At 46.5% G+C, this 27,865-nt stretch overlaps 2 protein-coding genes across 11 annotated transcripts in view; one reads left to right on the plus strand and one right to left on the minus strand.

Annotated features, from left to right (window-relative positions):
* Positions 1–932: 932 nt before the first annotated feature.
* Positions 933–17,752, plus strand: FAM228A (family with sequence similarity 228 member A). The gene is made up of 6 exons (XM_078056040.1): positions 933–1,025; positions 2,688–2,756; positions 8,470–8,557; positions 8,696–8,852; positions 16,543–16,687; positions 17,549–17,752. Exons 1-6 carry the CDS (start codon positions 933–935, stop codon positions 17,678–17,680), a joined length of 684 nt encoding a protein of 227 aa, XP_077912166.1. The 3' UTR covers positions 17,681–17,752.
* A 2,025-nt stretch (positions 17,753–19,777) lies between these two features.
* Positions 19,778–27,865, minus strand: part of ITSN2 (intersectin 2) — a 135,890-nt gene continuing 127,802 nt past the window's right edge. For all 10 annotated transcript variants that reach the window (XM_078056031.1, XM_036099234.2, XM_036099230.2 and 7 more), the window contains 7 exons: positions 26,485–26,652; positions 25,851–26,066; positions 25,143–25,264; positions 24,225–24,307; positions 21,714–21,797; positions 21,102–21,275; positions 19,778–20,660 (listed from right to left, as the gene is read on the minus strand). In XM_078056031.1, the coding sequence (XP_077912157.1) occupies positions 20,503–20,660; positions 21,102–21,275; positions 21,714–21,797; positions 24,225–24,307; positions 25,143–25,264; positions 25,851–26,066; positions 26,485–26,652 (1,005 nt within the window). In that variant the 3' untranslated portion in view covers positions 19,778–20,502. The remainder of the gene's footprint in view (positions 20,661–21,101; positions 21,276–21,713; positions 21,798–24,224; positions 24,308–25,142; positions 25,265–25,850; positions 26,067–26,484; positions 26,653–27,865) is intronic.

Consider the following 27,865-nt stretch of genomic DNA (forward strand, 5'->3'; position numbering starts at 1 on the left):
TTTGAGTATGATTACCCACTTGCTGATTTTGATTCTGCGTGTCACCCTCTGGCTCATGTTGAGTCTGACCCCTAGTCAGGGGAAGACACAGTAAGACCTAGAATGAGAGCAGGATTTTGTTTTCCTTCTAAAAATCACCCCTCTCCTAATCGTAGCCCTAGATCAACAGGTAAACCGTATATTCTCTGTAGTATTAATTTACAAGACGTCAGCTTATTTGAAACAAAACATAGGGTGGTGTTGGATTAGGCAGTTGAAGGCCCCTCGTGCGCGGGCCTCCTCCCTGACCTCCCCCACCCTTGACGTCCCTTGCTGGGACTGGGGCTTCCAGGGAAGCGGGGCTCGGGTTTCAGCCCAGTGCCTCAGTTTGGTTTTAAAAGGACGCTCCCGGGCGCCTGGGTGGCTCAGATGGTTAAGCGTCTGCCTTCGGCTCAGGTCATGATCCCAGACTCCTGGGATCGAGTCCCCCATCGGGCTCCCTGCTCTGCGGGGAGCCTGCTTCTCCCTCTGCCTCTCTCTCTCTCTCTCTCTCTCTCTGTCTCTTATGAATAAATAAATAAAATCTTAAAAAAAAATAAATAAAAGGACGCTCCCTTTTCCCTCCCTGCAATCCTCGGTCACCAGTCACCCGCTGGCGGTGGGTTGGCGGGTTAGCCGGCTGGGTAAGGGGTGCCAGGCGCTCCACCAGGGCGGGAAAGTCTGCGGGGGTTGGGGGGCAGGGATGGGGGTGGCAGTCAGGGACCCTGGCCTACCTCGCAGCCACACGTGGGGGAGGCATAATCACCCCTTTGGAAACTGAAGCTCCAGGGCGCCAAGGATTTCTGTTTTGTTTGTTTTACTCAACGACGACGTGGCAGAGCTGGGATTCAAACTGCTTTCTGCCTTATGAAGTCTCTTGGATTTACTCTCTCGCGTCAGCGATCCTGTTATCTATGGCTGCCAAGAAAGCGCTCACCTATGGCGAACATTTCAGGCCAGAAAGATTAAAAGAATGGCCAGAGCCAGAGTCAGTTGCTTTCATGGAGGTAAAGGAACGTGGGGTTTTGGGATGTTAGTCATTTGGGCGATGGGACATAAATCCCCTGAGAACTGTTTTGTCTCAGTCACGGTTGTAGTCCCCAGAACTAGAACAGCGCCTGGCAGAGAAAAAATTCCGTGGATGGGAATGAATGATCCACGATCAAAGGCGGCCAAGAGTGTGGTCCGACTGTCGCCGCCATCTGCGGACTGCGCTCCCCAGTGAATTCTGATACTTAAGGGTCTGGTAAAGCAATGACACCCTCATAAAGTTTCATTATCTTATATGATCCTATGATTTGTTTCACTGTAAAGAAAAGTTCTTGGATATTTCCTTTCTTTTGCCGTGGTAGCAGTTAAGAGTGGTGAGACCTTTAGTACCCGCGCCTGTGCGCACAGAAAACTGGGGGTTTTAAAAGAAACCAGAAATCTTCCTATATTTTCTGGGGATATCACGAAGAAGGAGTTATTGAAGGCAAAAACTGTTTATCTCCTTCAAAAAGGTGGTTCAGAAGTCGGACACGTGATCAATAGTACTTATAGCATTTGCTAATATTAATAGGATGGCTAAAAAAAATGTGGTTTTCCAAGATGTTTGTTAAAGTAGATGTTTCTACTTCTCCAAATAAATAGATTGATTTATTTTGAGTTTATAGCATCAGGGGAAAACATTTTATTATTTTACATGATTTTTCAATTGTCTTAAAGTAAGTCTAAGAAGGCTTTAAAGCAAGATTCTGCTTATATTATCAAGAGAGTTTTATTTTGAAGACCCGAATAGCTGTTTGAATATTACTTTAGATCTCATTTGAAGCTGTTAAATGTATGGATAAAACTACAACTCTCCTTTTCGAGATCTCTCTTATTCACAGATTTGTTATTTGGTTTGGGGTTTGGTTTGTTTTGATGCACTCACTGTGGGAGAATCAGAGATTGAATGATGTAATTTTAAGAACCTGGATCTTTTTACACTAGTTCTTTTAGGTAATAGCATTTCTCTTCCAGATACTGGATTTTTATTGTTTTCCCACTTGTTCCTACTTAGTCCTCTAAGCATAAAAGCCGGAAGATCAGTTCATAGTGATCCAAATGAAAAGCCCTAAGGTGAGGTTTTAAATGCATCGGCTTTATTCAAACTCATAATGGAAACAGCAAGTCTCTAGATGTAAGACAATCTTGGTCCTTGGCCAGGAGCTGCCACTAACTGGCTCTTTTTTACTTAAAAAGAGGTTTTGACTTATAAAGAGACCTAGCAGAAGCCAGGAACTTCAGGGCCCCTTTAAAACATACCTAGTTAATGCCTGAAAAGAGGATTCATTTTATAGAGGATCCCTTTAATTAGTAAGCTTTCTTAGTACTTCAAAAATATGATTTAATGGTATGATGTGTAAGGGATTTGTTTCAGAATAATCTGGGTGGGAGGGCTGGGGAGAGTGAGTAGGGATTTAGATGAACTACTATTGACTCTCTCAGTTGATAATCATTGAACCTGGGTGATGGGTTCACAGAGAATCATGTTTGAAAATTTCCTTAATAAAAAGTTACAGAATATTCTTTGCGGTGACAGGCAATGGATATACAGTAAGACTATTGGTAAAATACAATGAGTTTTGTCATTCTGGTTGGTTTCTTCAGGATTTACATACTAATATTCAATTCTGTAATTTTAGGCATTAGCTAGAGAAGACATTGATGAAGCTGTACATGCAATATTATTTAGAGAAAATTACGTTGCGAAGGTAAGAGTTGGCTACGGACTGGATTCTAGGTAAGCAAGAGTGGTGCATGGCCAAGAGGATGTTACTATGTCACAGAGATTCATTTTGCTGGGAGAAGGAGCCTCCTCTGATTCCTTTATTTATACAACATAGATCTGAGATTGCACCACCTCCTTGCAGGATCACTAAGAGGTCAGGATTCCTAGAGCTGCCCGTAAGGGATCCAAGAGATTGTTCTGCTTCCCCTCTTTGTTCTGGTACTGAATAGAAATTCTTTCTGACTCAAACTTATCTCTTTCTCATATATTCCCACATTACAATGGGGCTATGTTAAACCACCAGAAATAGTATTTAAGGGTAATGACCAATTAGTACTGAGAGTTACTATGAAATAAATAAACTTAAAGGAGCTTTTTTCCCCCTTCTCTTTCTTTCTTTCTTTCTTTTTTTTTTTTTTTTTGAGAGAGTATGAGGGGGAAGGGGCAAAGAGAAAGGGAGATAATTTTTTTAAGATTTATTTATTTTTGAGAGAGAGAGAGTGTGAGTGGGAGGGGGAAGGGCAGAGGGAGAGAATCTCAAGCAGACTCCCCACTGAACTTGGAGCCTGATGCAGGGCTGGATCTCAGGACCCTAAGATCATGACCTGAGCTGAAATCAAGAGTTGAACACTTAACCGACTAAGCTGCCTAGGCACCCCAATAAACTTAAAGGAGTTTAATTTTAAAGATTGATTGATTGATTTCAGAGAGAGAGTGAATGGGGGAGAGGGTAGTAGGAGAGAATCTTCAAGCAGACTCCCCACAGAGCCCAACAAGGGGCTCCATCTCAGGACCCATGAGATCAGGATCTGAGCTGAAACCAAGAGCCAGATGCTTAACCCACTGAGCCACCCAGGTGCCCCAAAGGAGTTTTAATTTTAATGAGAGAGATTGAAATTTGGTGTTAAAATGGTACTTTAATGTTTGTATTATAATTTATAAAGGAAGTTCACATATAGTCTCGTTTGAGCATCGAAAAGAGGTAGGTAGGATTGGCCTCCTATAGATTCAGAGAGAGGTGCTTCAGCAAGTCTAGTGTACTCTACCAATTTTGTCACAGACTTTACTGAGGATGAAGCCTGGGGACATGCCATGGGTAACAGGAAAGCTTTGAAATCCTTAAAAAGAAGCAAGAGTTTCATGAGTTAGGAATGGTTTGGCTGTGATTTAATCTGAAGGCACACTTCTGGTTTAGAACTTTCCCTGGCTTCCTCCTGCTCTATGCTCTCAGGTTCTCTTCCTGAACTTGATTATGTTCTTCAGTTATCTCATGCTAGAACCTTGCAACCCAAATACGTTGAGAGCTTAGGAGTGGGAGTGAGTGTTTTCCCCCCTTGTTCAAATGACGGTAAGTGAAAAACTTCTTAATAATTTGTTTTCCTTGTTTGTATCATTTCATTAGAGATTGGATACATATTTTCAGCATCTGGATATTTTTAAGGAAAGAAGAAAAGAGATGTTACATAAAAAAATGGATTGAAAATGTTGCAGAGCCTTTTCAGCAGAGAATTACAGACAAAGTAATTTCATACAGAGGGTCGGAAAAAATGAAACCAGAGAATTTTGAACAGCACACCAATAAAAGGGTACTGTGAGGTTTTTAAAAAATTTTATTTATTTATTTATTTTATTTATTTGACAGAGACAGCGAGAGAGGGAACACAAGCAGGGGGAGTGGGAGAGGGAGAAGCAGGCTCCCCACTGAGCAGAGAGTCCGATGCGGGGCTCGATCCCAGGACCCTGAGATCATGACCTGAGCTGTAGGCAGATGCCTAACGACTGAGCCACCCAGGCACCCCTGTGAGGTTTTTTTTTTTTTTTTAAATAAAGTATATGGGGCGCCTGGGTGGCTCAGTCGTTAGGCGTCTGCCTTTGGCTCAGGTCATGATCCCAGGGTCCTGGGATCGAGCCCCGCATCGGGCTCCCCGCTCGGCGGGAAGCCGCTTCTCCCTCTCCCACTCCCCCTGCTTGTGTTCCCTCTCTCGCTGTGTCTCTCTCTGTCAAATAAATAAATAAAATCTTTAAAAAAAAATAAAATAAAAATAAATAAATAAATAAAATCTTTAAAATAAAATAAAGTATAATTTATAGAGTCAAGCCAACATTTTCTCTGGTTATGCAAACAGTCCTACTCTTATTTTTGTATTTATGATGAATTCATGGAATTGTAATACAGCCTACTACATTTTTAAACTTGGGGTTTCAGAAGGAGGGAACAGAAGCATTGATTTGGAACTAGATTTATCAGGAATGCTTTTAGGTTAATGTAAAGAGAATAGCAGTAGCTTAAACCATAAGGACATTTATTGTTTACTAAGAAATTGAGGGGTAGGTGGTCTTATGGTGGGTTCTGGCAGCAAAACAATGTTGTTAATCATCCAGGTTTTTTCCTGTAGTTCTTTTCTGCTATCTTTAATATTTTCAGTTTTTCCTCATCACTCTTATATTTGTAAGCACATTTGGTTACTTACAGCTTCAGGTGTTAGATCTGTGCTCAAGGCAGGAAGAAGGGGTAACGAATGGTGCCAGGGTACCCTTTTCTTATACCTGATCCTTTGATCTGGAAGCAGAAAGAGTCCCCAGAAGCTCCTAGCAGATTTCCCCTTAGGTCCCATTGTCCATAACTGGGTCACATCACAATTGCTAGCTAGAAGCAGGGCCAGGAAAGAGAGTGTGTGGCTTTCCAATCTCTCGAGTAGGAAGAGGGCAAGGGAGAAGGGGATTCCATGGCTGTTGAGTTAGCCAACCACTAGGCGTAGGGACCACTGGTTTCTACATACTATTCTTCAGTTTGGCTTTATAAAACAATAAAATTTTGACTGCTGCTTTTGAAGATTTTTTTCTGTTTTAACTTTGAGATCAGGACTCTCTTTTGGAATTTAGGTCTGTCTAGATTTCCAGGTATTTACTTGAGATCTAGAGTAGTTTGCCTGGAATGTCAGAGTATTTATTTGCTGAGCAAAATTTCTGTATATAAACATTAAATACTTCTCCCTAAGCATTCTAAGAGGCGGAGCTCAGCGTCGAAACCAAATTGCACAGTCTTACAATTGTGCCCAGAAATGTGATTGCACAATTATAGGATGGGGAAGCCATGAAGCCATGCCTTAGAAAACGCATATGTTGGGGCATCTGGGTGGCTCAGTCGGTTAAGCGTCTGCCTTCTGCTCAGGTCATGATCTCAGGGTCTTGGGATTGAGTCCCGCATTGGTTCCCTGCTCAGTGGGGACGGCTTCTCCCTCTGTCTTTGCTTCCTCCCCCCACTCATGCTCTGTCTCTCTCTCAAATAAATAAATTAAATCTTAAAGGCATGTGTTCAGGTGTGAGTTTTTTTTTTTTAAGATTTTATTTATTTGAGAGAGAGAGAACATGCAAGAGAGCAGGAGAGAGAGCACGAGTGAGGATTGGGAGGGGCACAGGGAGTGGGAGAAGCAGGCTCCATCCGAGGGCCCAGGATCATGACCTGAGCCAAAGGCAGATGTTCAACCGACCGAGCTCCCCAGGCATCCATAAGTGTGAGTGGTTTTAAATGACAGTAAAATCAGTGTGGGTCGACTGTGGGAGCTGACTTCTAAGAAAACATCTGAGCTCTTAGGCTGTATGAAGGGAGGTGGTACTTGGAGTGAAGCATCCAAGTCCCCCTCTTGCTGTCTTGTCACTCCTCATGCGCACTGTAGAGGGGACCCTCACCAGTTGCAGAACTTTGAGAAGAGGGTGGAGGCTTGACAACACTTAATGGGAGGAAAAGTGGGAAGAAATATGGGGTATTTAGCCCAAAGAGGAGAGGACAGGAGAGGGAATGAAAACTTTAAATATTTAAAAGGCTGGCATGTGGGTGATGGGTAGATAACTTTTGTGTTGCTTCGGGGTAGAGAGCTAGTTTCTCCCCCGTCCAATGACGAGGCAGATTTCAGCTCAGTCTAAGGACAAACTGGTGCTTAGAATGACCAAAGTTCCTGCCTGGTGGAGCAGAAAGTTCTGACTGAGGCTGGTTGATTACTTCAGACTAAAGCTTGATGATTACTGCTCCCAGAAGGTGGTGGGCTCTCACTGCAGTCTAAATTACTTCTGAGGTTCCTTGAATAAATAACCCTTTGAATCTATGATTTTATATAAAAGCAGAATAAAGCATTTGGCTTTTTTTTATTTTAATTTTTTTATTGTTATGTTAATCCCCATACATTACATCATTAGTTTTAGATATAGTGTTCCATGATAGCATTTGGCTTTTTTGAGTCTCACAAAACACCTCCATATGCAATGATTTGCTCTTAGGTGTATTTTTTTTTCCTAAAGGAAATTGTATTTGGAGACCTTTCTGATCCTGAAGTATGCAATCCTTTTTATATGGCAAAAACGGACCCAAATTATGGAAAGGTAAGTAAGATTCATTTATTCATTCATTCATTCATTCTTAGAAGCTCTGGGGTTGTGGGAAAACCTAGTCATTTTAGAAGCCTTGTAATTACTCTGTATTCATTAAAAAAATCTACAGAAGCATTTCATCTGAGTTTTAGAACAGGAACCTACAGTAATTTCACCCACTGGGGAATTTACATGTGTGTGTTCCTTCACTCCCATTCGGCAAACTGGAAGCCCAGGAGGGAGAGGAAGACATGGACAGCGAGTGCAGTCGGGTGTGACAGGTGTCACAGTGCGGGGGGCACTGGCCCAAGAGGCAGAACTCCTTTCTGTGGAAAGTGGAAGGAGGGATGCTGGAAAGGCTGCCCAGAGAACCAGTAGTTGGGCTGGTAATGAATCTTCACATTTCAAACTCACCGATAGAGGAGTTAAAATTTTGAGATGTGGGTTCCAGCGTTTTACTCCTGTGTAGCAAAAGTAGCCACCTGGTATTAGAGGTCATTTAAAAAATATGTGTGGCTCTGAAGAGGGAAGTGGTGTTTTGTGTTTTTGTTTTGCTTCTCCCGGAAAACCAAGGCAGATCATTGTTATGAAGATAAGAAGGTTCTTTTGGCTCTGGGAGACTTGCTGGTATGGTGTTGGTCAGTCATTTTGCTGCCTTGCTTATTCAGTAACTGTTTACCTCATATATACTTTGGGGACCAGCATCAGGCTGGGTGTGTGGGGAAAGTGAAGAAGGGGAAAATGGCCCCTAGTCTAAAGCTTATAATCAGGAATGGGGAGGAGAAAACCACCTTTCTCTGCATCCTCTGGTAGCCCAGCCTCTTGACACTCCCCACACTGAGGTTCCCTGCCCTTCTGTTCTCATAGATCCTTAAAGACCGCTTGTCAGGTCTCCTGGGAGCTCTCTTACTGCCAGGCCACCTAGGAGCGCTGCCTTGTGCTCCTAAAGCATCCTGAGCTGATACCTCTCATGACTAGATTGTCACTGTGTATGACTTTCTGTTCCAGACTGAGAGATCCTTGAGGATAGGAACTCATTGGGATGTGGCACAAAGTGGCGTCAACAAATATTTATTGGCCAATGCAATAGAACTCTGGACAGAGTATGTTGCTTCTATCTGGGTGGCCCTCCCTCCAGTCAGCCACTCCCGGCTCAGCAAATGTCCTATCGTAAGACAGATGACATTTACCCTTTCCCTGCTCTGTGGATTGACATTATTCATGGGTCCTTATTCTTTGATGTACAGTAAGGTCATACTTGAATGCTTCTGACAGATTTAGAGAGCTTAATACAAACTGTACTAGGATCCTCAAAGTTATTTTTCTTGTAGGTTATGGTCCCTTCATTTTGTGATCCTCTGTTTAGAAGACAGCAAGAGATGGATGAAGAGAAGAGAGCTGTTTTTCAATATAAGACAGGTACTTTGTGATCGCTGAGCTTTATTTTTAGAGACTTCTAATTGTCCAGTGATTTCCTACCCCAGGAGTGACTAGAGTTGACTTTAAGAGTGTTGATTCCGTTGTTTTTTGTTTTTTGTTTTTTTAATCTTCCTGTAGGAAAAGGATATACCTTAAAAGAATTTAAAGACCTAGAGAAGGCTGGGCTTTATGCCAAATTGCCCCAGTTCACTTTTACTCTACATAGTGTTATTCCAAAAGAGTGGCATAAAGCCTCTGTGAGATCTGTGATAAGCAGAACTCATAGTAAATGCAGGTAAGGATGTACTAACTGACTAATGGATCTTTTTACTCTCTCTATAGTTTTGCCTTTTACAGAATGTCATATGGTTAGAATCACACAGTTTATATATAGCCTTTTCCAGATTTTACCTTCATCCTTAATGGATGTTTTCACAGGATTAAGAATGTTAGGTTGACAAATTATTTTCCTTTAGTAGATATCTGCTGTCATTTTTTTTTTATTCTACCCAGAAGATGGTTTTAATCAACATATAGGAACTTGATAAGAAAATCCATTCACACCTGTAGGATAGCACCCCATTTAAAAAAAAAAATTTTTTTTTAAAGATTTTATTTATTTATTTAATTGACAGAGAGAGAGAGAGAGACAGCGTGAGAGGGAACACAAGCAGGGGGAGTGGGAGAGGGAGAAGCAGGCCTCCAGCTGAGCAGGGAGCCCGATGCGGGGCTCGATCCCAGGACCCTGGGATCATGACCTGAGCCAAAGGCAGTCGCTCAACCAACTGAGCCACCCAGGCGCCCCTTAAAAATTTTTTTTTAAAAAGATTTTATTATTAGAGAGCACACAAGTGGGGGGGGAGGAGCAGAGGGAGAGGGAGAAGCAGACTTCCCGCTGAGCAGGGAGCCCAATGCGGGACTCGATCCCAGGACCCTGGGATCATGACCTGAGCCGAAGGCAGTCGCTTAACTGACTGAGCCAGCATCCCACTTTTAAAAGCTGGGCGCCTGAGTGGCTCAGTCAGTTAACTGTCTGCCTTTGTCTCGTGTCATGATCCCAGAGACCGGGGATTGAGCCCTGCTTTGGGCTCCCTGTTCAGCAGGGGGCCTGTTTCTCCCTCTGCCCCTCATCCTACTCTTGTGCTCTCTCCCACTCTCTCTCTCTCAAATAAATAAATAAAATCTTTTAAAAGAATAAATAAAAGATGGTCCCAGTGCACTAACCAAATTTTCCAGTAGGTGTTACTAATAGCAGATTGACTGATTGATTGGTTGATTTATCTATCTATCTATCTATCTATCTTCTTCCTGTGATAACTACTTCAAACATTTTTTCCCACAGAATTTTTATTTTTTAATAAGTATTTTAATCACCCAGTGCTCATCTTGACAAATGCACTCCTTAATCCCCATCACCTGTTTAGCCCATCCTCTAACCCACCTCCCCTCTGGTAACTATCAGTTCGTTCCTTATAGTTAAGAGTCTGTTTCTTGGGTTTGGGTTGTCTCTCTCTCTCTCTTTTCCCCCATTGCTCATTTGCTTCTTAAATTCCACATATAAGGGAAATCATATGGTATTTGTCTTTCTCTGACTTATTTCACTTAGCATTATATTCTCTTGCTCCATCCATGTTATTGCAAATGGCAAGATTTCATTCTTTTTTTATGGCTGAATAATAATTCCATCACACACACGCGCACACACACACACACACACACACACACACACATACACCCCACATCTTCTTTATCCATTCATCTATCAATGGACACTCGAGCTGCTTCCATATCTTGGCTCTAGTAATTAATGCTGCTATAAATCTGTAAATATAGGGGTACATGTATCCCTTTGAATTAGTGTTTTTCTATTCTTTGGGTAAATACCCAGTAGTGCGATTGCTGGATCATAGGGTAGTTCTATTTTTAACTTTTTGAGGAACCTCCATACTGTTTTCCAGAGTGGCTGCACCAGTTTGCATTCCCACCAATGGTGTAAGAGGGTTTCCCTTTCTCCACATCCTCGCCAACACCTGTTGTTTCCTGTGTTGTTATAATTTTAGCCATTCTGACAGTTGTGAGGTGACATCTCATTGTAGTTTTGATTTGCATTTCCCTGATGGTAAGTGATGGTGAACATCTTTCACATGTCTGTTAGTTCATCTGTATGTCAGGAATAAATCCCACTTGATTGTGGTGAATAATTTTTTTTAATGTGTTGTTGGATTTGGTTTGCTAATATTTTGTTGAGGATTTTTGCATCTATGTTCATCAGAGATATTGGCCTATAGTTCTCTTTTTTTGTGATGCCTTTATCTGGTTTTGGTATCAGGGTAATGCAGGCTTCATAGAATGAATTTGGAAGTTCCTTATGTATTTTTTGGAATAGTTTGTCTCCTCCCCATGTCTTAAGTATATGGTGTCATATTTTATACACCCTTTTATTTTGTGAGTTCCTTGACTGATTTTTTATGGAAATAATTCATTTTTACTGCTTTTGTGTTTCCTGCCTTCATACTGTCATTTTTGGTCTTTCCACCCAGAGTCCCCTTTAGTATTTCTTGCTGGGTTGGTTTAGTGGCCATGTACTCCTTTGGTTTTTGTTTGTCTGGGAAACTTTTTTTTTTTTTTTAAATAAATAAATTCCATGCTCAGCATGGAGCCCAATGTGGGGCTTGAACTCACGACCCTGGGATCAAGACCTGAGTTGATAGGGTTCCTGGGTAGCTCAGTCAGTTAAGTGTCTGCTTTCGGCTCAGGTCATGATCTTGGAGTTCCTGGGATTGAGCCCCGCCTTGGGCTCCCTGCTCAGTCGGGAGTCTGCTTTTCCCTCTGCCCCTCACCCCACTCATGCTCTCTCTCTCAAATAAATAAATAAAATCTTAAAAAAAAAAAAAAAAAGACCTGAGCTGAGATCAAGAGACAGACGCTTAACCAACTGCACCACCCAGGCACCCCTGTTTGGGTAACTCCTTTTTCTCTCCTCCTAGCCTTGCTGGATAGAGTATTCTTGGCTGCAGGTTTTTCCCATTCAGCACTTTGAATATATCATGCTACTCTTTCTGGTTTGGAAAGTTTCTGCTGAAAAATTCACTGATAGCCTTATGGGGTTTCCTTTGTATGTAACTGTCTCCTTTTGTATTGCTGCTTTTAATATTTTTTCTTTATTACTATATTTTGCCATTTTAATTATGATATGTCTTAGGGTGGATCTGCTTTTGTTGATTTTTGTTGGGGGTTCTCTGTGCCTCCTGGATCTGGATATCTGTTTCCTTCCCTACATTAGGGAAGTTTTCATCTATTATTTCTTCAAATAAATTTCATGCCCCCTTTTCTCTTTTCTTCTTGTGGGACTCCTGTAATACAAATGTTACTATGTTTGATGTAGTCACTGAGTTCCCTAAGTCTGTTCTTGTTTTGCCTAATTCTTTTTTCTCTCTTTTGTTCAGCTTGATTACTTTCCATTACTCTGTCTTCTAGGTCATTAATTCATTCCTCTGCATTTCCAGCCTCTGTTCTTTCCATCAGGTGTGTGTTTCATTGTGTTTATTGAGCACTTTATCTCTGCTATGTTATTCCTTATCTCTGTGTTAATGGTCTCACAGATATCTCCATTGTTTTCTCAAGTCCAGAGTGTATCCTAATGATCATTGCTATAAATTCTCCATCAGCCATGTTACTTATCTCTTTTGCTTAGATCTTTGGTTGTGGTCTTGTCCTGTTCTTTCATTTGGGACAAATTCCTCTGTCTTCTTATTTTGTCTAAGACTCTGTGCTTGTTTTTATGTGTTAGGAAAGTCAACTACATATCCTGTTCTTGAGGGTAATGGTCTTATGAAGAAGAGGTCTATAGTGCCCTGCTTTGTAGTGTCTCCTGTTCCCCAGGGCCTGGCACTTTCGGAAGTGTCTCCAGTGTGTGCTGTGTGTACTCTGCTCTTTTGTCCTGACTACTTTATCCTTCAGGCCAGTCATCTCCAGAGGCTCTCTTTGCCTGTTGTGGGCATGTTTGGTCCCTGGCCTGAATGTGGTATGTTTTAGCTAGGTGGGCTCTGGTCTGCTTGTTAAATGAGACCTGTCACCACTGCCCCTGGAATTGAGGCTCTGCAAAGCTCCCAGGTCAGGCGATGTGGTGTGGGTAGAAGTATATGTCCATCTTATGGGGGAGGGAGCCTGCTGCACTGGGACTAAGGGAGGCATGACTTTAGAAAGGGCAGTTCCACTGGAGCATGGGGTGGGGCAGGGGTTGGTGTAAGCAAGTTAGGTAGCGAGTGTCACTGCTGCACTGGTTCCCACAGGTGGCTCTGTGCTGATGCTGAGGGTTATGGGAGGGAAATGGTGCCTGCCGGTTCCTTGGTTCCTCGGTTCCTCGAGGCGTCTCTCCATGAATGCTGCCCCTCTGGGACACGCTCTGAGATGAATAGCTAATCTCCCCACTGTGTGCCTCAGGTGCTCTTCAGATCACTGTTTCCATGCTATATATCTGCAGGCTGTTTCCCCTGCCTTCTCTCCAAGAGCACCCCCAATGTCCTCCGAGCTCTCCCAGAGCCAAGTATGCTGACTTAGAACTCCAGGCTTCAGGGCGCCTGGGTGGCTCAGTCGTTAAGCGTCTGCCTTCGGCTCAGATCATGATCCCAGGGTCCTGGGATTGAGCCCCGCGTCGGGCTCCCTGCTCCACGGGAAGCCTGCTTCTCCCTCTCCCACTCCCCCTGCTTGTGTTTCCTCTCTCGCTGTGTCTCTCTCTGTCAAATAAATAAAATCTTTAAAAAAAAAAAAGAACTCCAGGCTTCAAGTCCCACTGCTTGTAAGAACTCATGAAATTCAGCCGCTCTTGTTTTCCAAACCAGTTACTATAGGGATTTGTTTCCCCCCTGTTAGTCTGGCTCTCATCCTTCTCCACCACCAGCTCCCTTCCCACCGGCCACGATCTGTTTCTTTCCCAGACTGCGTCTCTGCACTTCCTACCTTCTTTAATGTGGCCTCTTCTCTACCTTCAGTTGTGGAAGTTGTTCTGTCAGTCTTCAGGTCGATTTTTGGGGTATTTAGGATGATTTGATAGTTATCTAGTTGTATTTGTGGGACAAGGTGAGCCTAGGGTCTTCCTCCACCACCACCTTCCCTTTCCTCCTATCCCACTGTCTTCTGCTCTTTTGAGAACTCAGCTGCTGGTCTCACTGTTGATCCTTTGAAGAAATTGTCTTTTTCTCTGGGGACTTTAAACATTTTCTTGTTGTCTGATTCATTCTGTAGTTTTATATGATGTTTCTAAATGTGAATTTCTTTTTATTCATCCTACTTGGAATTCATAGGTTTTCTTGTACCTGTAAATAGATGTCTTTAGTCAGTTCTGGGTAGTTCTCATTTTCTCTTTGTCTATTACCTCTGCCATATTCTCTCTCTCCTCTCTTTCTGGTACTCCAGTTAAACATATTTTAGATTTTCTCACTATGTCACTGTATCCTCACTGTTTCTTACCATTTTTTTTGTGTGTATTTTCCATCTTTTTTGTTTCTGTATACTTGATTCTAGATATTTTACTAATTATCTCTTCAGTTGTGTCTAATAATCTCTTGTTAAACCCATCAGTGTGTTATTTTCAGGTGTTTTATTTTTATAGCTCTAGCATTTTATTTGATTCTTTTTCAGATAGGTTTGGGGAAGGCTGTCTGGACTCAGGGCCTGGAGGGTCTCCATCCCCCACGGGGACCCTATCGCAATGCACTGCTTGACGTGCCTACCACTGGGAGGAAGATGTTGAGAACAAGGTTAACTACCTACCTGCCAAGATAGCAACAAGGCCTGGGAGAAAAAATCCACCAAAGATATGCTGGGACCATGCAGGAATCAGTCCATACCTTGCTACCCGAGGTTGGCAAATTCCCTCAGCAGAGAAAATAGACAGGGATGGCCAGCTCATTCTGAAAGAGCTCTCTCCTCTCTGAAATTGTCCAATGACTTTAAAATTAGGAATTTTTTTTTCTAGGGGTAGTGGTAAATATCTGTTTTTCTAGTTGTTGCAGCAGGAGTGTTGGCCCGTGCAAACTTGTAAGTTCTACACAAAAAAATAGAAGTCCTGTCATGCTCTCTTGATATTTCCTTTTTGTCTCTCACCCTGAGTTTTGCTGGACTGAATGAACAGTGCTGCTTTCTGTTTCCCCTTCTGATTTGGAAATTTTATGTTTTATTTCTGTTTTCTTGGCTTCTTTATAAATTTTAACAATTTTAATTTAAACATTAATAATTATATAACTCCCTATCCCCCCAGTGAGACAAAGCTTTTATTTCCTCATTCCCCCACTTTCTTGCTCCTCAGCTCCTTTAATCTGGTGTCCTCTAGTGAATTCTCCACCTTGCAGCTGGAGAAATCTCTCTGAAGTGATCAACCCTCTCCAACTGAAAACCCTTCAGTAGTTTTCCATAACCCTTACAATAACGTCCAGGCTCTTAACATAGCACATTAGGTGCTGTCTGGACCCTGCCACCCTTTCTGTCTTCATCTACAAAATCCCTTTCCCTTAAAGAAAAGACATATGAATAAACTACAAAAATATCTGGGTCAAGTCAGCACCGTTATAACTGCCTGAACTGCCACATTGGTTCATGCCTTTGCCCCTTCTTTTCATTGCTGGCCATCCCAATCCAGGCAAGAGAGGGAAGTATCATGTGGGGATATGCCACCACACCCTCCATCTGCCTTTTCTTACCCCAGCAAGCCCATTGAGGGAAGGGACTGTGTTGTCTTTATCTTGGTGTTCCCAGCACTTAGCTGGAATGCAGTAGAGGATGAGTAAATGCTTGTGGAAGGAAGGAAGGAAGGAAGGAAAGAAGGAAGGAATGGAGAAGTGTATGGAGGAATGGAGGAGAAGGCTTATATGCCTAGATAGGCCTGGGCTTCCCAGGGCAGGAATGGGGGCAGCCCTGGGAAGATCCTCTGGGAGGACACACCCGGAGGTGCCTCCACATGGCTGCTCAGTAAGGTAAGAAAAGGACTTAAAGACAAGGTGGCTATGTTAGTCAGAGATAGTTTGATTACAAAAAGCAGAATCCTTCTTAAGTTTAAAAAAGAAAAAAAAAGGCAGGGGGAGTGGGAGGAGCCTTTGTAGGTTAGAGAGCAGTGGTCTGTTACGAAGCTACGGTCAGTGTCTCAGCCCATTTGGCTGCTATAACAGAATACCAGAGATTGGGGGCCTTATAAACAACAGAAATTTATTTCTCACAGTTCTGGAGGCTGGGAAGTCCAAGATCAAGGTGCTGGCAGATTCGGTATCTGGTGGGGACCCCCTTCTTGGTTCTTAGATGGCACTTCTTGCTGTGTTCTCACATGGTAGGGGGGCGAGGGAGCTTACTAGGGCCTCTTTAATAGGGGCACTCATTCATGAGGGCTCTGTCCTCGTGACCTAATCACCCCCCAAAGGCCCCACGTCCTAATCCCATCACATTGGGGGTTAGGTTTCAACATATGAATTTTGGGGGGACACATTCAGACCATAGCAGTCATGAGGACAGCCAGGCTACGTAAGGACTAAGAGCCATGTCCTTTCCTCTTTGGGACTTTGTGGCTTTCATCAGAGCTTCTTTGTGAACCTGCTTCCTTTCTCTGCACACTGGCTTTCTCTGCTTTCTTGTGCATGTGCTGGAAAATGGATGCCTTGGGCCTGCCTGAGTTTCTGGTTTGGGCTCTTGAGGACTGCCTGAAAGCCGTCCTGTCCCACTTATAACTGTAGGGACCGAAGCCCTGGACCGGGTACCTCAGCCACAGGCAGACAAGGGTCACACGACTGTCTGGTGGTTGTACTAGCAGAGGTGTGGGTGGGGCAGACTGATTGATGGGCAGCCACCAAGTGATGTCCACTCAGTCCTTCCTTTTCAAGAAGTGAGTACTGAGTTTGCAAAATTAATTTTCAGACAATTATTGAACAATACAATTCTGTATGGAGTTGAGATACCTTTTCTGTTTTTTTTTGTTTTTTGTTTTTTATTTTTTTTTGCAGTTCTGAAAAACTTACCTATTCAGAAAAGAAATGTCTACCTGATAAAGAGAACAAGACTACTGACCTAAGTCAGATTATTTTTGAAAGGAAGTTTCATTCCTCGAAGCTCAGCCAGGAGAATAAAAGGGACGAGAAGAATTGTGTGGTGAGTGGACGAGATCTGGGGGGAGCAGGGCTGGGATGGCGTAAGTTTGCAGCATGCACAAGGTAGCAGACGTTGATTGTGGAATCTGAGCCATTGACAGATCCCTCCTTCTCACATGGGTTTCCCAGGGCAGAGAAGGCAGGAGCCAAGGAAGGGAGTGAAAAAGAGGATGCAGAAGAGGCTTTATTTAATGCACAAGAGCTGATGGGTTTGCGTCTGGGCTTGGTGCAGCCTGACTGCTGTTGCCACGTGAGGCAAAAAATGGAGTGTGTTTTACACACAACAGAAATTTATTTCTTGCTCAGGTGCCAGAACAGGGTAGGTTGGCAGGCTGTCTCTCTTCCATGCAGTCTTTGGGACTCTAGCTGAGGGAACCTTTGTCATCTTCACTGCCCAGATTCCAAGGTTGCTCTGGGGAACTCATTGCTGTCCACCTGAAAAGGGAAGAGGTCATGGAGGAGTGCTGCCCTGGCAGGGTGGGTGGGCCAGGTCTCGCATGTTCCAACTGGCGAGGACCAGTCACATGGCTGTCCCTAACCGTGGGGTGGGGGTGGGGGGAGTGTGCTGGGAAAAGTAGCCCCTCGCTGCTCTGAGCACAATGGCAGAGAGAGCAAGTGTTTTGTGGACAGCTGGTCATCTCTGTCCCACCATAGAAAGGTTAGTACCATGTGGAGTCCAAAGACATAGGACTTGAGCGTTGCAGAAGCCAGAGAGCAGGGGAGAGGTGAGGAGAGGGCTGCCTGGAAGGTCTCAGCTCAGGCAGGAGGGTCGAGTGTTGGGTGGGATCCTCCGAGGCCTTCCTCCCTGCCCCCGTCAGCCCCTCTTCCCTACCCGACACTCAGCGCTTCCCTCTGTTCATAGGTTGGAGGAACCAGACAGCACAGACCGCGATCCTGGGCGGCTGGGGACGGCCAGCGTGGGTGGGAGGCACGGCCCGTGGAAAGGAGAGTGACGACGGTAGAGGCCCTGGGGCGGCACCGGGCCTCCCTGTAGCTGGGGCGCGGCTGCCAGGACCCGTGCCATCTGCAGGGAGGCCACTGGCAATAAAGCTTCGCTGAGCTTTGGTTTGTAGCGTCTGCGCCACAGTTAAAATGCTGCCGGCAGGTTTTTCTGTCTCCGGACGTGTAAGATATTGCAAGCGATAACCACATCATAACAGTTACCGTTTATTGCGCTCCTGTTGTGAACTAGGTGAGGTATTTTATATTCACGTAAAAGTCTTCACAGCGAGATAGTAGTAGTATCTCCCGTTACATGAAACTCAGAGGGGTTCGGTAACTTGTTCAGGTCGGCTGCATCGCTGAAAGTGGCAGCGTTCTCGATTCCAAGTCCAGGCCGTCCGGTGCGAAAGTACTGGTCTGATCACCAGAGCACCCTCCCTCCTCACCCCTGTAGTGTGAGTCAAACTGCTCAGGATTTGGGGCCCTTTCAGAGGGTGGTTATCCTGCTGGTGAGCCACAGCGTCCTGATCCTGAAGAGCTCGGGGTGGGGGTGGGGGATGCTGGGCATCCTCGGGTCTGCTCAGCCCTGCCCCAGGGGATGCAAGTAGTCTAAGGGCACACTCCGTTCCCTGACCCTTCAGAAAATCAAGCTCAGTTTCAGTCAGGAGAGCACTTGATTTCTCCAGGGGCAGAGCTGCGTTCCCAGGTCAAAGCAGGTGACTGGCGTTGCTGGGAGCAGAGACACTGAATATCCTCTGAAGCTTCAGAGAAGTTGTCTGGCTCACATCCTCCAGGCTCCTCTGTCCTGAATCTGAAGAGAACCCTGACATATGTAGACATGGAGAAATGGCTCTAGCCACAGTTCATCCCAGTGAGAATTCAAGTCCTCACCGTCTTGAGAAAAGGATTATTCTGTAGCTCCGGTCACAAGTAACCCCAGAACTGGTTTTAAACCAGCCTGACCCATCGGTGACAGTCTCGGGCTTTGGAAGTCCAGTCAGAGACAGACTTGGACATCAGCCCATACCTGCCTCCAAAACCAACACAAAACTTGCTTCAAGACCCTCTGGGAGACCCTCTAGGAGATCAGTGAGGCTGTGTGCTTGACCGGCCAAACTTTGCCTTAATTAACGTATCCAGTTGTTTTGGTTTCACATGCTGAGTGGTGTCTCTTCTGTTGACACTTTTACATCTAAGTTTTAACAAGTCAGCGTCCAGGATTAATACCTGGAATTATGATTTTTTTTTTACTTGAATATTCTGAATTATGTTTTCCAGCCTTTCTTTGCCCAGTGATTATGTTTAGACAGAAATGGGGGCCGGGGTGGAGGGACAGCTGAACGTTTCTTGTTCTTCCAGCTCCCTGAGAAGACGTGCTCCCTGAGCATCAGGGCACCTGCAGCCTGTGTGGTTCTTTCCAAAAGACCACTCTTTCCAGCTGCACTCATTAACCCAGGGATTTAGTGGGTAAGACCTTATTTTTGTCAATGTTCAAAACAAATTGCATACTTCAAAATCCAGAGCCCAAACAAACAGCTCCGACGGTATAGATGTGGCTCTGACAGGACAGGGGACGGGGAGAGAGAGGTGCTGCTGGAGCTGGAGGCTGAGGGCCTGCTGAGGATGTGTAATGTCTGTTCTAAGTTACCTCTCAGGTTGCTGCTCACCTGGCAAGCAGAAGGACTCAAAGGGTGTTGCTCCCACAGAGGTCAGCAGTCTCACCACCAAAGATAACCAAGCCCCAGAAACAGCAGGTAAATGTACCAGAGTCCTAGAGCAAGTGAGAGTCAAGACGAGGCTGCAGGGTCTCCTAGGCACTCCCCCTTCCCACGCTGCCCTTGGTTTTTGCTGCTCTTGCAGAAAAGAAATTTGGTTTCCTTACCAGCAACCCCTGAACTTACCTCTTATTTTTATATTTTTTAAAGATTTTATTTATTTATTTGAGAGAGAGCAAGCGAGAGAGCACAAGCAGGGGGAGAAGCAGGCTCCCTGCTGAGCAGGGAGCCCAACGCGGGGCTCTTTCCCAGGACCCCGGGATCACGACCTGAGCCGAAGGCAGACGCTTAAAGACTGAGCCACCCAAGCATCCTGAACTTACCTTTTAAGAGCCTTTCAGGTGGAACGTAAATCAGTCAAACTTTGAAAGAAGTTACATTCATAAACTTATATTTTTATTCTCTTTCTGTACATATTGGCAATGATAAAGCTTAAAGATGCATGTCCTATGAAATAGGCAAAACGAGGAATTTACATAAATAATTTATACTTCAGAAAATTAAAGTTGAAAAATATTTCCATATCATTAGAGTTCACAGTATTTAAAGTAAATCAAGCTTTCCCCTTTATATTTCAAACTCTATTGTCTCAGCAGAGATGATAAAATCTAATCGGGAATAAAATGATCAAGTCTGTGTTTTCGTTCAGTGCACAGAGTAGACAGACTTCAGCCCGAGGCTGTGCCCGCACTCCCCAGTCCTCCAGCTCCTGAGCGCCTGTGGCCCGGCACAGGCCCCCGGCACGGGGTAGCTACAGCATCATCAGAACCACCCGCGCTGGGCACGTTCAACCACGGGGTAGCGTCTGGTGTTCTGATGCCTCATTTCCACTTAATACTTTTTATAGCCCTGAAAATGGAAACCCTGGCATCTAAAAACAACCAAAGATGTTAACACTAATACAAGGCACTGTGCTATGGGTTTGGTTTATTTATAGGAAAGATCATGTTTGCATAGATTGCTAGCAATTTAGTGTGCAAGAAAATAGCCCCGGCGCACGTGGCCCGCGATGGATGAAGCCGGCGGTGCTCCTTCGGCCCAGGTGCGGCACCGTCCATCTGGCTCTAGCCCCAGCCTTTTGGGCAGATCCCTGAGGCCCCTACAGGAGAGTTTTTTGCTCAAAAAGCTGTAGGTCAAAGCGGACCCAGACCTCCCCTGTGGGGACCTCGTGCAGCAGGAGTCGGCGGGTTGTGGGGCCTTTGCTTTCCTGTTCTGTGCGAATTTTTGCCACTGGAACTTCAGTACGACCCAGGAAATCTGGTGAACAGATATGTGAGAGTCAAAGTTTCTTCTTTATAAAAGTCGTTAAAGAAAACTACCCCAGGAGGAGTGTCTGAAGACATTCTTAAAACTTTTTCAGATCCAGCTTAGTGGCTGTTACTGTGACTGGATGCGTGCAGAACGAGGGGTGTGCGGGAGGGAAACTGCCTCATTGGGCTCCAGAGAATGGGTCAGCCATTCAGGAGGTGCTGGGAGGGACCGGGGTCCATAATGGAAACAGCCTGGAGGCCACCCTTTGCCCCTGAGAGGACGCCCCCTCCCCAGCCTTGCCTCCCACGGGAGCTGCGGGTGCCCACGGGCCCGTGCCCTTTTCCTTAGGTGTCACGGGGTAAAACTAAAGCCAAGTACCCTGGACCTAGACCCCAAATTCTAGAGTACTGGGGAAACTTCGGATTCCCTGGTCAAGTTATACTTTACCATCTGGTGAAAACTGGTCTCTGTCAAACATGGTGAGACACAGCACGTCTTGGTAGAGATCCTTAATAAAGAACTGGCAGTTAAAATTCCACTTGGGATTGAGCGTGTCCGGGAGGGTCCTGGTCGTATAGCTCTGGGAGCCCATGCTGATTTCACAGTATGGATTGCTCTTTCCTGAACAAAAACAAACCAAAGACGCATGTGGCATGTGTAAGTAAAATAAATGACAACGGCACCTTCCTTGAGCAGAAGCAGGATCCAAACCACAAGAGCAGGAGCCACTGTGTGGGGGCCCAGATGTGACTGACTGGTGGTCTCTGTGTCCCCAGTGCTGACAGCACCGTAAGCCTGGGAGCAACCGTGCGGGCTCCAGGGCCCCAACTGTTCCCCACGAGCCTGGGCAAGTGTCAGTGTGGCTTCGACTCTGACGTGCTGAGGAGGGAGGCACTGGAACTTACTGGGAAAACACACTATGATAACATTGGTCCAACAACCATTTTAGTGGCACTGGAAACACTGATTTTTCTAAGTGTCCCGTTATTCAATGTTCAGAAGAGTCATCAGCAAAGAACAGGGCAGTTACCACATCTGTTGAATGAAAGAAGCATTTACCATTCGGTTTACAGGCTTTTAATTCTGTAGCTTCGATGACCTGCACCATCAGACGCCCAATGCCTGAAGTCTTTTGAGAGCGAGCTGCAAGAGAGGAAGACAAGCCCCGTTAAGTTCTTCCCTGAGCCTGCAGGTAGCGCACCGGACACCGAGCTGTAGATACGGTCTGTCTAACCGACCCTAACACTCCCAGTGTCCCCTGCCACGGCACTGGGCCTGGCCGACCAGCATCTGGCTGCTCTGCCTTTGCCCAGGTGTGTCACCTGCTGGGACACCTTGTCCACTATCTCTGCTTGTCTGCGTCCTAGCCAGCCTTGGAGATACACGCCCAGCTTTGCTCCCATCTCTGCCCTCCTCTGCGCATCCACCGTCCCCGGCTGCGGAGCGTCCTCGAGTCTCCTCTGCCACCAGAGGCTGCTGCAGAGCTGGTGTTCATTCAGCCTTGCATTTACCCTCAGTCGCCTAGCAACTGGTAACAGTAACAAAATAAGACATTATATCCATTCGGCACTTAAAAGCAGCTAACATTTATTGAATACTTTGTGTTGGGCACGGTGCTAGACCTCTACAAAAGTCTTATTTAAACTGTACAGTTACGCTATAGGGTGGCTCTTGGGAACTGCCATCTCCACACAGGGCAGAACTGAGTCTGAGAAAGGACCGTCACTGGCAAGGTAAAAATTCACCATCCGGTACCGACGTCTATTAGCCGCCCCCCATCATTCCAGCTACATGTAAACACTTCAGCTTACAAAGCAGTTTCACTTAAGACCTTATTCTATTTGAGGATGTACTCAAAATGAGTCTGTGAATCAGATTATCTTGGCAAATAGGAAGTTAAGCAGGTTTTGCCCTCAAGGGTTTGAAAACAAACAAAAGGCTGCTTGGTGAGCTACTGATTTTTCAAAACTTAGGGCACGTAAAACTTTGAGACGTGGCCCCCCCTTGTTCTCGCCAACCCTTCCAGCACGGCCCTTACACTCAGTTCCCCTCACAGGCAGGGCTGGGCCATATCCATCTTTGAAGGCCCGGTTAGGACTAGCACAGGGCTTGGCACAGAGTAAGTAATAAATGTCTAAAGAACTGAACATCTGGAAAATGCATAACAATATGTACAGATGTTGATATTAAGCAAAACAAATATAAAAACTTTGATTTATGTGTTTTACCAATTAAGAGATTGTTATATGCTTTACAAATCATTCAGTCGTTGATTTTTCAATAGCAAGCATTTGAAGTACCATTAAAATAAGATTCAATCAGCAAAAGCCAATGTACACATACCTTTCAAGAGTATGTAACAAAATAAGGGAAACCTGAATAAAAACAACAGAGTTGCCGCTACAGCAGCGGAACATAAGGGGGAGGACTGGACAGGGAGGCCTGGGCGTGTAATCCGAGCTGGTTTGTTCAATCAGGCAGTGGTGTGGGCGAGGCAGAGGGAAAGGGAAAAGTGGGGCTGCGCCCTGAGTCTGGGGTAAGAATTTGTCCTTAATTTGGGAGGCAACAGGGAAGATGCTTAAGCAAGGAGATTCAGCCCTGTAAGAATACTCTGGGGCTGAAGAGGATGGGCAATGGGGAGCCCTGTGCCAGGGTGGAGGTTGGAGGGTCTTAACTGGGCTGTGCCACCGGGAAAGGACCAGGACAAGGGAAGAGAATGACAGAAGGTGTGCGACTCAGCCCATGAGTAGAGGAGCATGAGGACCGAGAGCATGCTTGCAGTCCAGGTGGCAAGGACAACGCTGCGTCCACAGAGCTTCCCAGGAGGAGATGCCAAGGTGCAAAGGCCAGCAGGTGGCTGGGAGAAGTCCAGGTGTGTCTGGATGTGGGCTCAGGGAAGCAGCCCAGCATGACTTTCATGAAATTGAGAGAGCAGAGGGACAGAGAGGTTTAGGCGAGGGCGGAGCTCCAGGTACAAGCGGAGGAGGAGCCGTGACTTCCTGCCATTGGGTGCGGGGGGTGGGGGGGGAGCTCAGGAGGGAGAGTGAGTGGCGCCGTGGGTTCGGTCACTGGTGTCAAGTGAGGGAGCCATCTGCACAGGATGGGGACAGCAAGTGCAGTGAAGGGCAGCTGAAGAGGAGGAAAACCTTGAGATTCAGGCCCCGGTGTCCAGGGAGGAGGATGGGTGGACGTGGGGGAGGCCTGGGGCAGGGGCCTGGGTGGCAGAGGAGGAGCAGAGCTGAAGGCAAACAGGCACAGAAGTGAAGCTGGGTGAAGTAAAATGGACCAAGCAGAAGTGGGCTTGCCACAGAGAGAAGGGAGGTCCCAGGGCTGGCACTGGATGCCCCCATCCGTGTAGTTGGTAGGGGTTCAGGGAGGCCCCGAGGGCAGCAGCAGCGAGGGGGGTTCTGCTGGCTGATCCCCCAGCAAATGTGGTCCTTCCGGCTGTCCCCGTTTAGCCCCCTCCCCGCAGGAGCGGCAGCTTGCGCCCTGAGGGTGGGACCGCTCCCCCTCACCCTCCCCGGGGTCCCCTGGCAGCTGCTTCCAGCCCTCCAGGGTACCACTCACTACCTTGATAAGCTTTCTCCCGTTTCCTCTTTTCCGTGTCGATGTACTGCTCGGACGCCGCCTTGATCTTCTGGACCCAGGCAGTCCTGGAGAAGAACACAGCCATGGGGCGGCTTCCCCACCCAGCTCCCAGGCTCAACCGGGAGCTCCAGAGCTCTGCACGTGCTCTTCACTCCTGTGCTAACCTTGGCTTCGACAAGTTTCCAATCACAGACCCAATATTAGTTCAACTGGAAGACTTGTTTGCTGTTTGAAGATCAAGCTGGGAATTTCTGGACAGTCCCTGACTGCTTATAGAACACCAGGCACGGCAAGGTGCCGGCCCCGGGGGAGCAGCGCGCCACGGCCGGAGCAATGCAGCACCACGGAGGGACACTCGCCCTGAGACTGCGCCAAGAGGCAGGCGCGCAGAGGGGGAGGCGCGACCCCAGCCTGCCATCACAGAGGTGCCGAGCGGCGCGGCGGGGCTGCATGGCCGGCCAGGCAGAGAGGAGCGTGGCGCTCCACACGAGGAGGGCACATGTGCCGGCTGGAGTACAGGTCCTGGGGGTGGAGGGATGGCGCTGGGGCCGAGACACACACACACACACACACACACACACACACACACACACACACACACGGCCTCAGCGACTGGGCGGAGGAGCCTGGACTGCCGCACGGGGGATTTTAGTAGGAAGCAAGGTGCTGGATCTCCCATTTTGGAAGATCCTGAGGAGAGACTGGAGGCAGGGACACACACTGAGGGATCACAATAACCCGGCACGTCCACACCAAGGCTGACCAGTGGGACTGGGGTGGACAGGACTGGTTAGGAGAGCCTGGGGTGCAGAATGAGTGGGACTTGACCATGGACTGGAGGTGGCTTATGGGAGGGAGCCATCCAGGCTTCAAGGCAGGTCACACGTGGTCAGGACTGACCTCTCGTTAATGTTGTCTGTTCGGAGGGTGTAGACCCGGTCAATGTGAGAAATGTGGAAGACAGGCTCATCGCTGGAAGGGTCTGTGGGCAGTTTCACCAAGACTTCATTCAGGAAAATGGGCTGAAAGAGTTAGGGCCAAAACACAGGCTGTGAGATGGGCCAGAACCCTCCACCCGCCTACATCTCGAGAGAGCTTGGTTCTGAAGAGCCTTGTTGAGAAGCAGAGAAGGGTTGAGCTTCTCGGGTCTTTTACTTTGGGAAAAAGAGACTGTGTCCATTTTGTGGAAGAAAACGTCTTGGGCAGATCAGAGGTTCCTGAACTGGGGACAGGAGCTCTGAGTGTCCATGACTGCTCATGGGACAGGGTCTCTCCTCCACGTTCCTACACAGAGCACTCTGCTCCAGCTTCAGTATCACAGAGACCTGATGCTGAATGTGGACGGGGGTGGGATCACACGGCATGTTTGCCAGGGAGGAGGCCAGAATCCACAGCTGGAATCCAGCTGTCAGCTGCAAGAGGGCAGTGAGAGCCCAGCCACACTGGGGCCTCCTCCCTGGGATATGAGGAAGGGGGAGTGACCCATCTGGAGACAGGTGTAGAGAGTCCCACGAGGACAAGAAAGGCTCAGGTTGGGAAGGAGGTCCTCGAGGTGACAGAAACACCTCGTTACGCTCCTGATGCCACGGCCAGGAACGCAACACTTACCGTTTTATACATTTTGAACTGGGCATTGGACTTAGAGCTGAAAAGTTTCTCAGAGCCTGAGGAAACAGCAAACTGCTTGACCATGTAGGTCAGGAGCAGAAAGTCGTTGAAGAGGAATCCATGTAGCTCCTTATTGCTCTTGGTCTTATATAGTTTCCCACTGTGCAGAAGCTTCCGGGGTCCCAGGCAGTTGGTGAGGGAGTTGAAGATAAGTTGCTTAAAGAGAAATTGTCGCTTTGTAAGTCCCAGCACAAACCATCCCCGTGCCCCTCGAGAGGCCAGTGCCCTGGACCTGAGGGTGTGGTGGTAGAATCTTCTAGTTGGGAATGTGGCTGTAATCATTCATCTTGACACAAAAGATCCTTGCATTTATTTTTCTTCAGAGTTCAAACTGGCATCATGAAAATGATTACTTATATCCACAGAATATGGATTTACCAGCTGAATTCAAAGAATTCAAAAATATCCAATTTCTCTTTATAAGAATGGGAAATGACGCCCCAAGAAGAGGCAGGATGGTGAGTCCAACAGGGGCTGGGCTGAGGCATATACTGTTCACAGTAGGGGAGGCCTGAACCCGGTTCCCCACCCAGAGCCTGCCTAGTGGCACCCAGCCCAGCCGCACAGGCCTCACCTCTGCGAGACCTTCACACTGAACATGCGCCTGGATCCACTCCAGCCGGTCTGAATTTTCTTTTTCCCGAACTCCTTCATTAACTTGGGAACAAAGCTCCTCTGCCCGCTCAAGAGCCAACTTTAGGGAGGAATGGTCTACGTGATTCTCAAGGGTGTTCTCCAGAATCTGGAAAAGAGTGGGAAGCAGAGTGTCACCCACCCACCCAGACGTCCTCCTGGCCGCTGTATGTGCTGTGTTCTGGGCACCGGCTCTACAACAGAAAGATAATTGTTTCCCCTTGACAAGCTCATGGCTCCGGAGTTCTTGGGGGGACAGGGGACTCGGGTACAAGAGGGTGTGCCAAGTGCTACATGGATCAAGTGCCCTGAAATGTGTGGGTGGCTGGTGGCTCTCTGGCGGGGTCTTGGTAAGAGTACCCGTGTTGAAGGGGCCTCCCTACGGCCCCCGGCACTGAAGCCATGCTGTGCACTTAACCCGGCAGCAGGACTGGCCGCAGCCCCCTCAGCGTGTGCGCTCGCTGCAGAGTGAGGGCTCCTAACATTCTGGGGGCCGCTGGGCTTTTTTAAGAATCTGAAGAAAGGAATGAATCCTCTGCTACGGGAAAAATACAATAAAATCATGCCTTCAGCTTGTAGGAAAACACGTTGAGTTCACTCCGAAGTGACTTCAAACTAACGTTACAAATGCAAAAGAAGAGAGGCTGGCACACAGCGGTGTGGCCCCTCGGGCAATGAGCGGCCCCATCGGCACACGGCTCCTGCCTGGACTCTGGCCATGTTGGGGCCACAGTCCTTTGTTTACAATTCCAAAATGGGACAAAGCCCTGGAAGTCTAAAGTGTTTTTAATATTCATTTGGTGGCAAAACCTGACCCAAACTGAAGAGAGGTATTTATTTATTCTATTTAAAAGTGATTATTCATGTATTTCACTGTAGGAATATTACTGTTTGGTTGCAGGTGATGTCCAGGCTTTGTTGTGATGTCAGATAGAATACAGTATTTGAATTACATTCTGAATTTTGAAACACATTTGGCTCAAAATATTTCAAGTAAGGGGCTGTGGATTACTGGGTACTAATGGGTCAGTTTGGTATCATAACTGTAACATAAGGTCCATACTGAGTTAACGTGGCTTAGAGACCAACGGTCAAGGGATGATCAATAAAAGTAACAGTCTTATATTATTTTTGCTGTTTTTCTTTGTAAGATGATTAAAATCGTATCCGTGATAACTTGTGGAAAAATGCTTTGTAAGGTGCGCCGGCTCCTTAGAAGGCAGGTTGGCTCAAGAGGCCCACAGAGCTGATGTGAACAGATGGACGGTATTTTAGGACTGTTGAGTCAGCGAGCTGAGGTGGGGTAAGGTGAGGGGCTGGTG

Source organism: Halichoerus grypus, chromosome 10 (genome assembly GCF_964656455.1).
Source record: "Halichoerus grypus chromosome 10, mHalGry1.hap1.1, whole genome shotgun sequence".
Lineage (NCBI taxonomy): Eukaryota > Metazoa > Chordata > Mammalia > Carnivora > Phocidae > Halichoerus > Halichoerus grypus.

What these genes read in the sequence shown, in the direction of transcription:
- FAM228A (XM_078056040.1), top strand. Translation starts at nt 933, where the DNA reads ATGGCTGCCAAGAAAGCGCTCACCTATGGCGAACATTTCAGGCCAGAA. An exon ending in AGTCAGTTGCTTTCATGGAG is followed by an intron (nt 1,026 to 2,687) that starts GTAAAGGAACGT and finishes CTGTAATTTTAG; the next exon opens with GCATTAGCTAGAGAAGACAT. An exon ending in GGGACGAGAAGAATTGTGTG is followed by an intron (nt 16,688 to 17,548) that starts GTGAGTGGACGA and finishes CTCTGTTCATAG; the next exon opens with GTTGGAGGAACCAGACAGCA.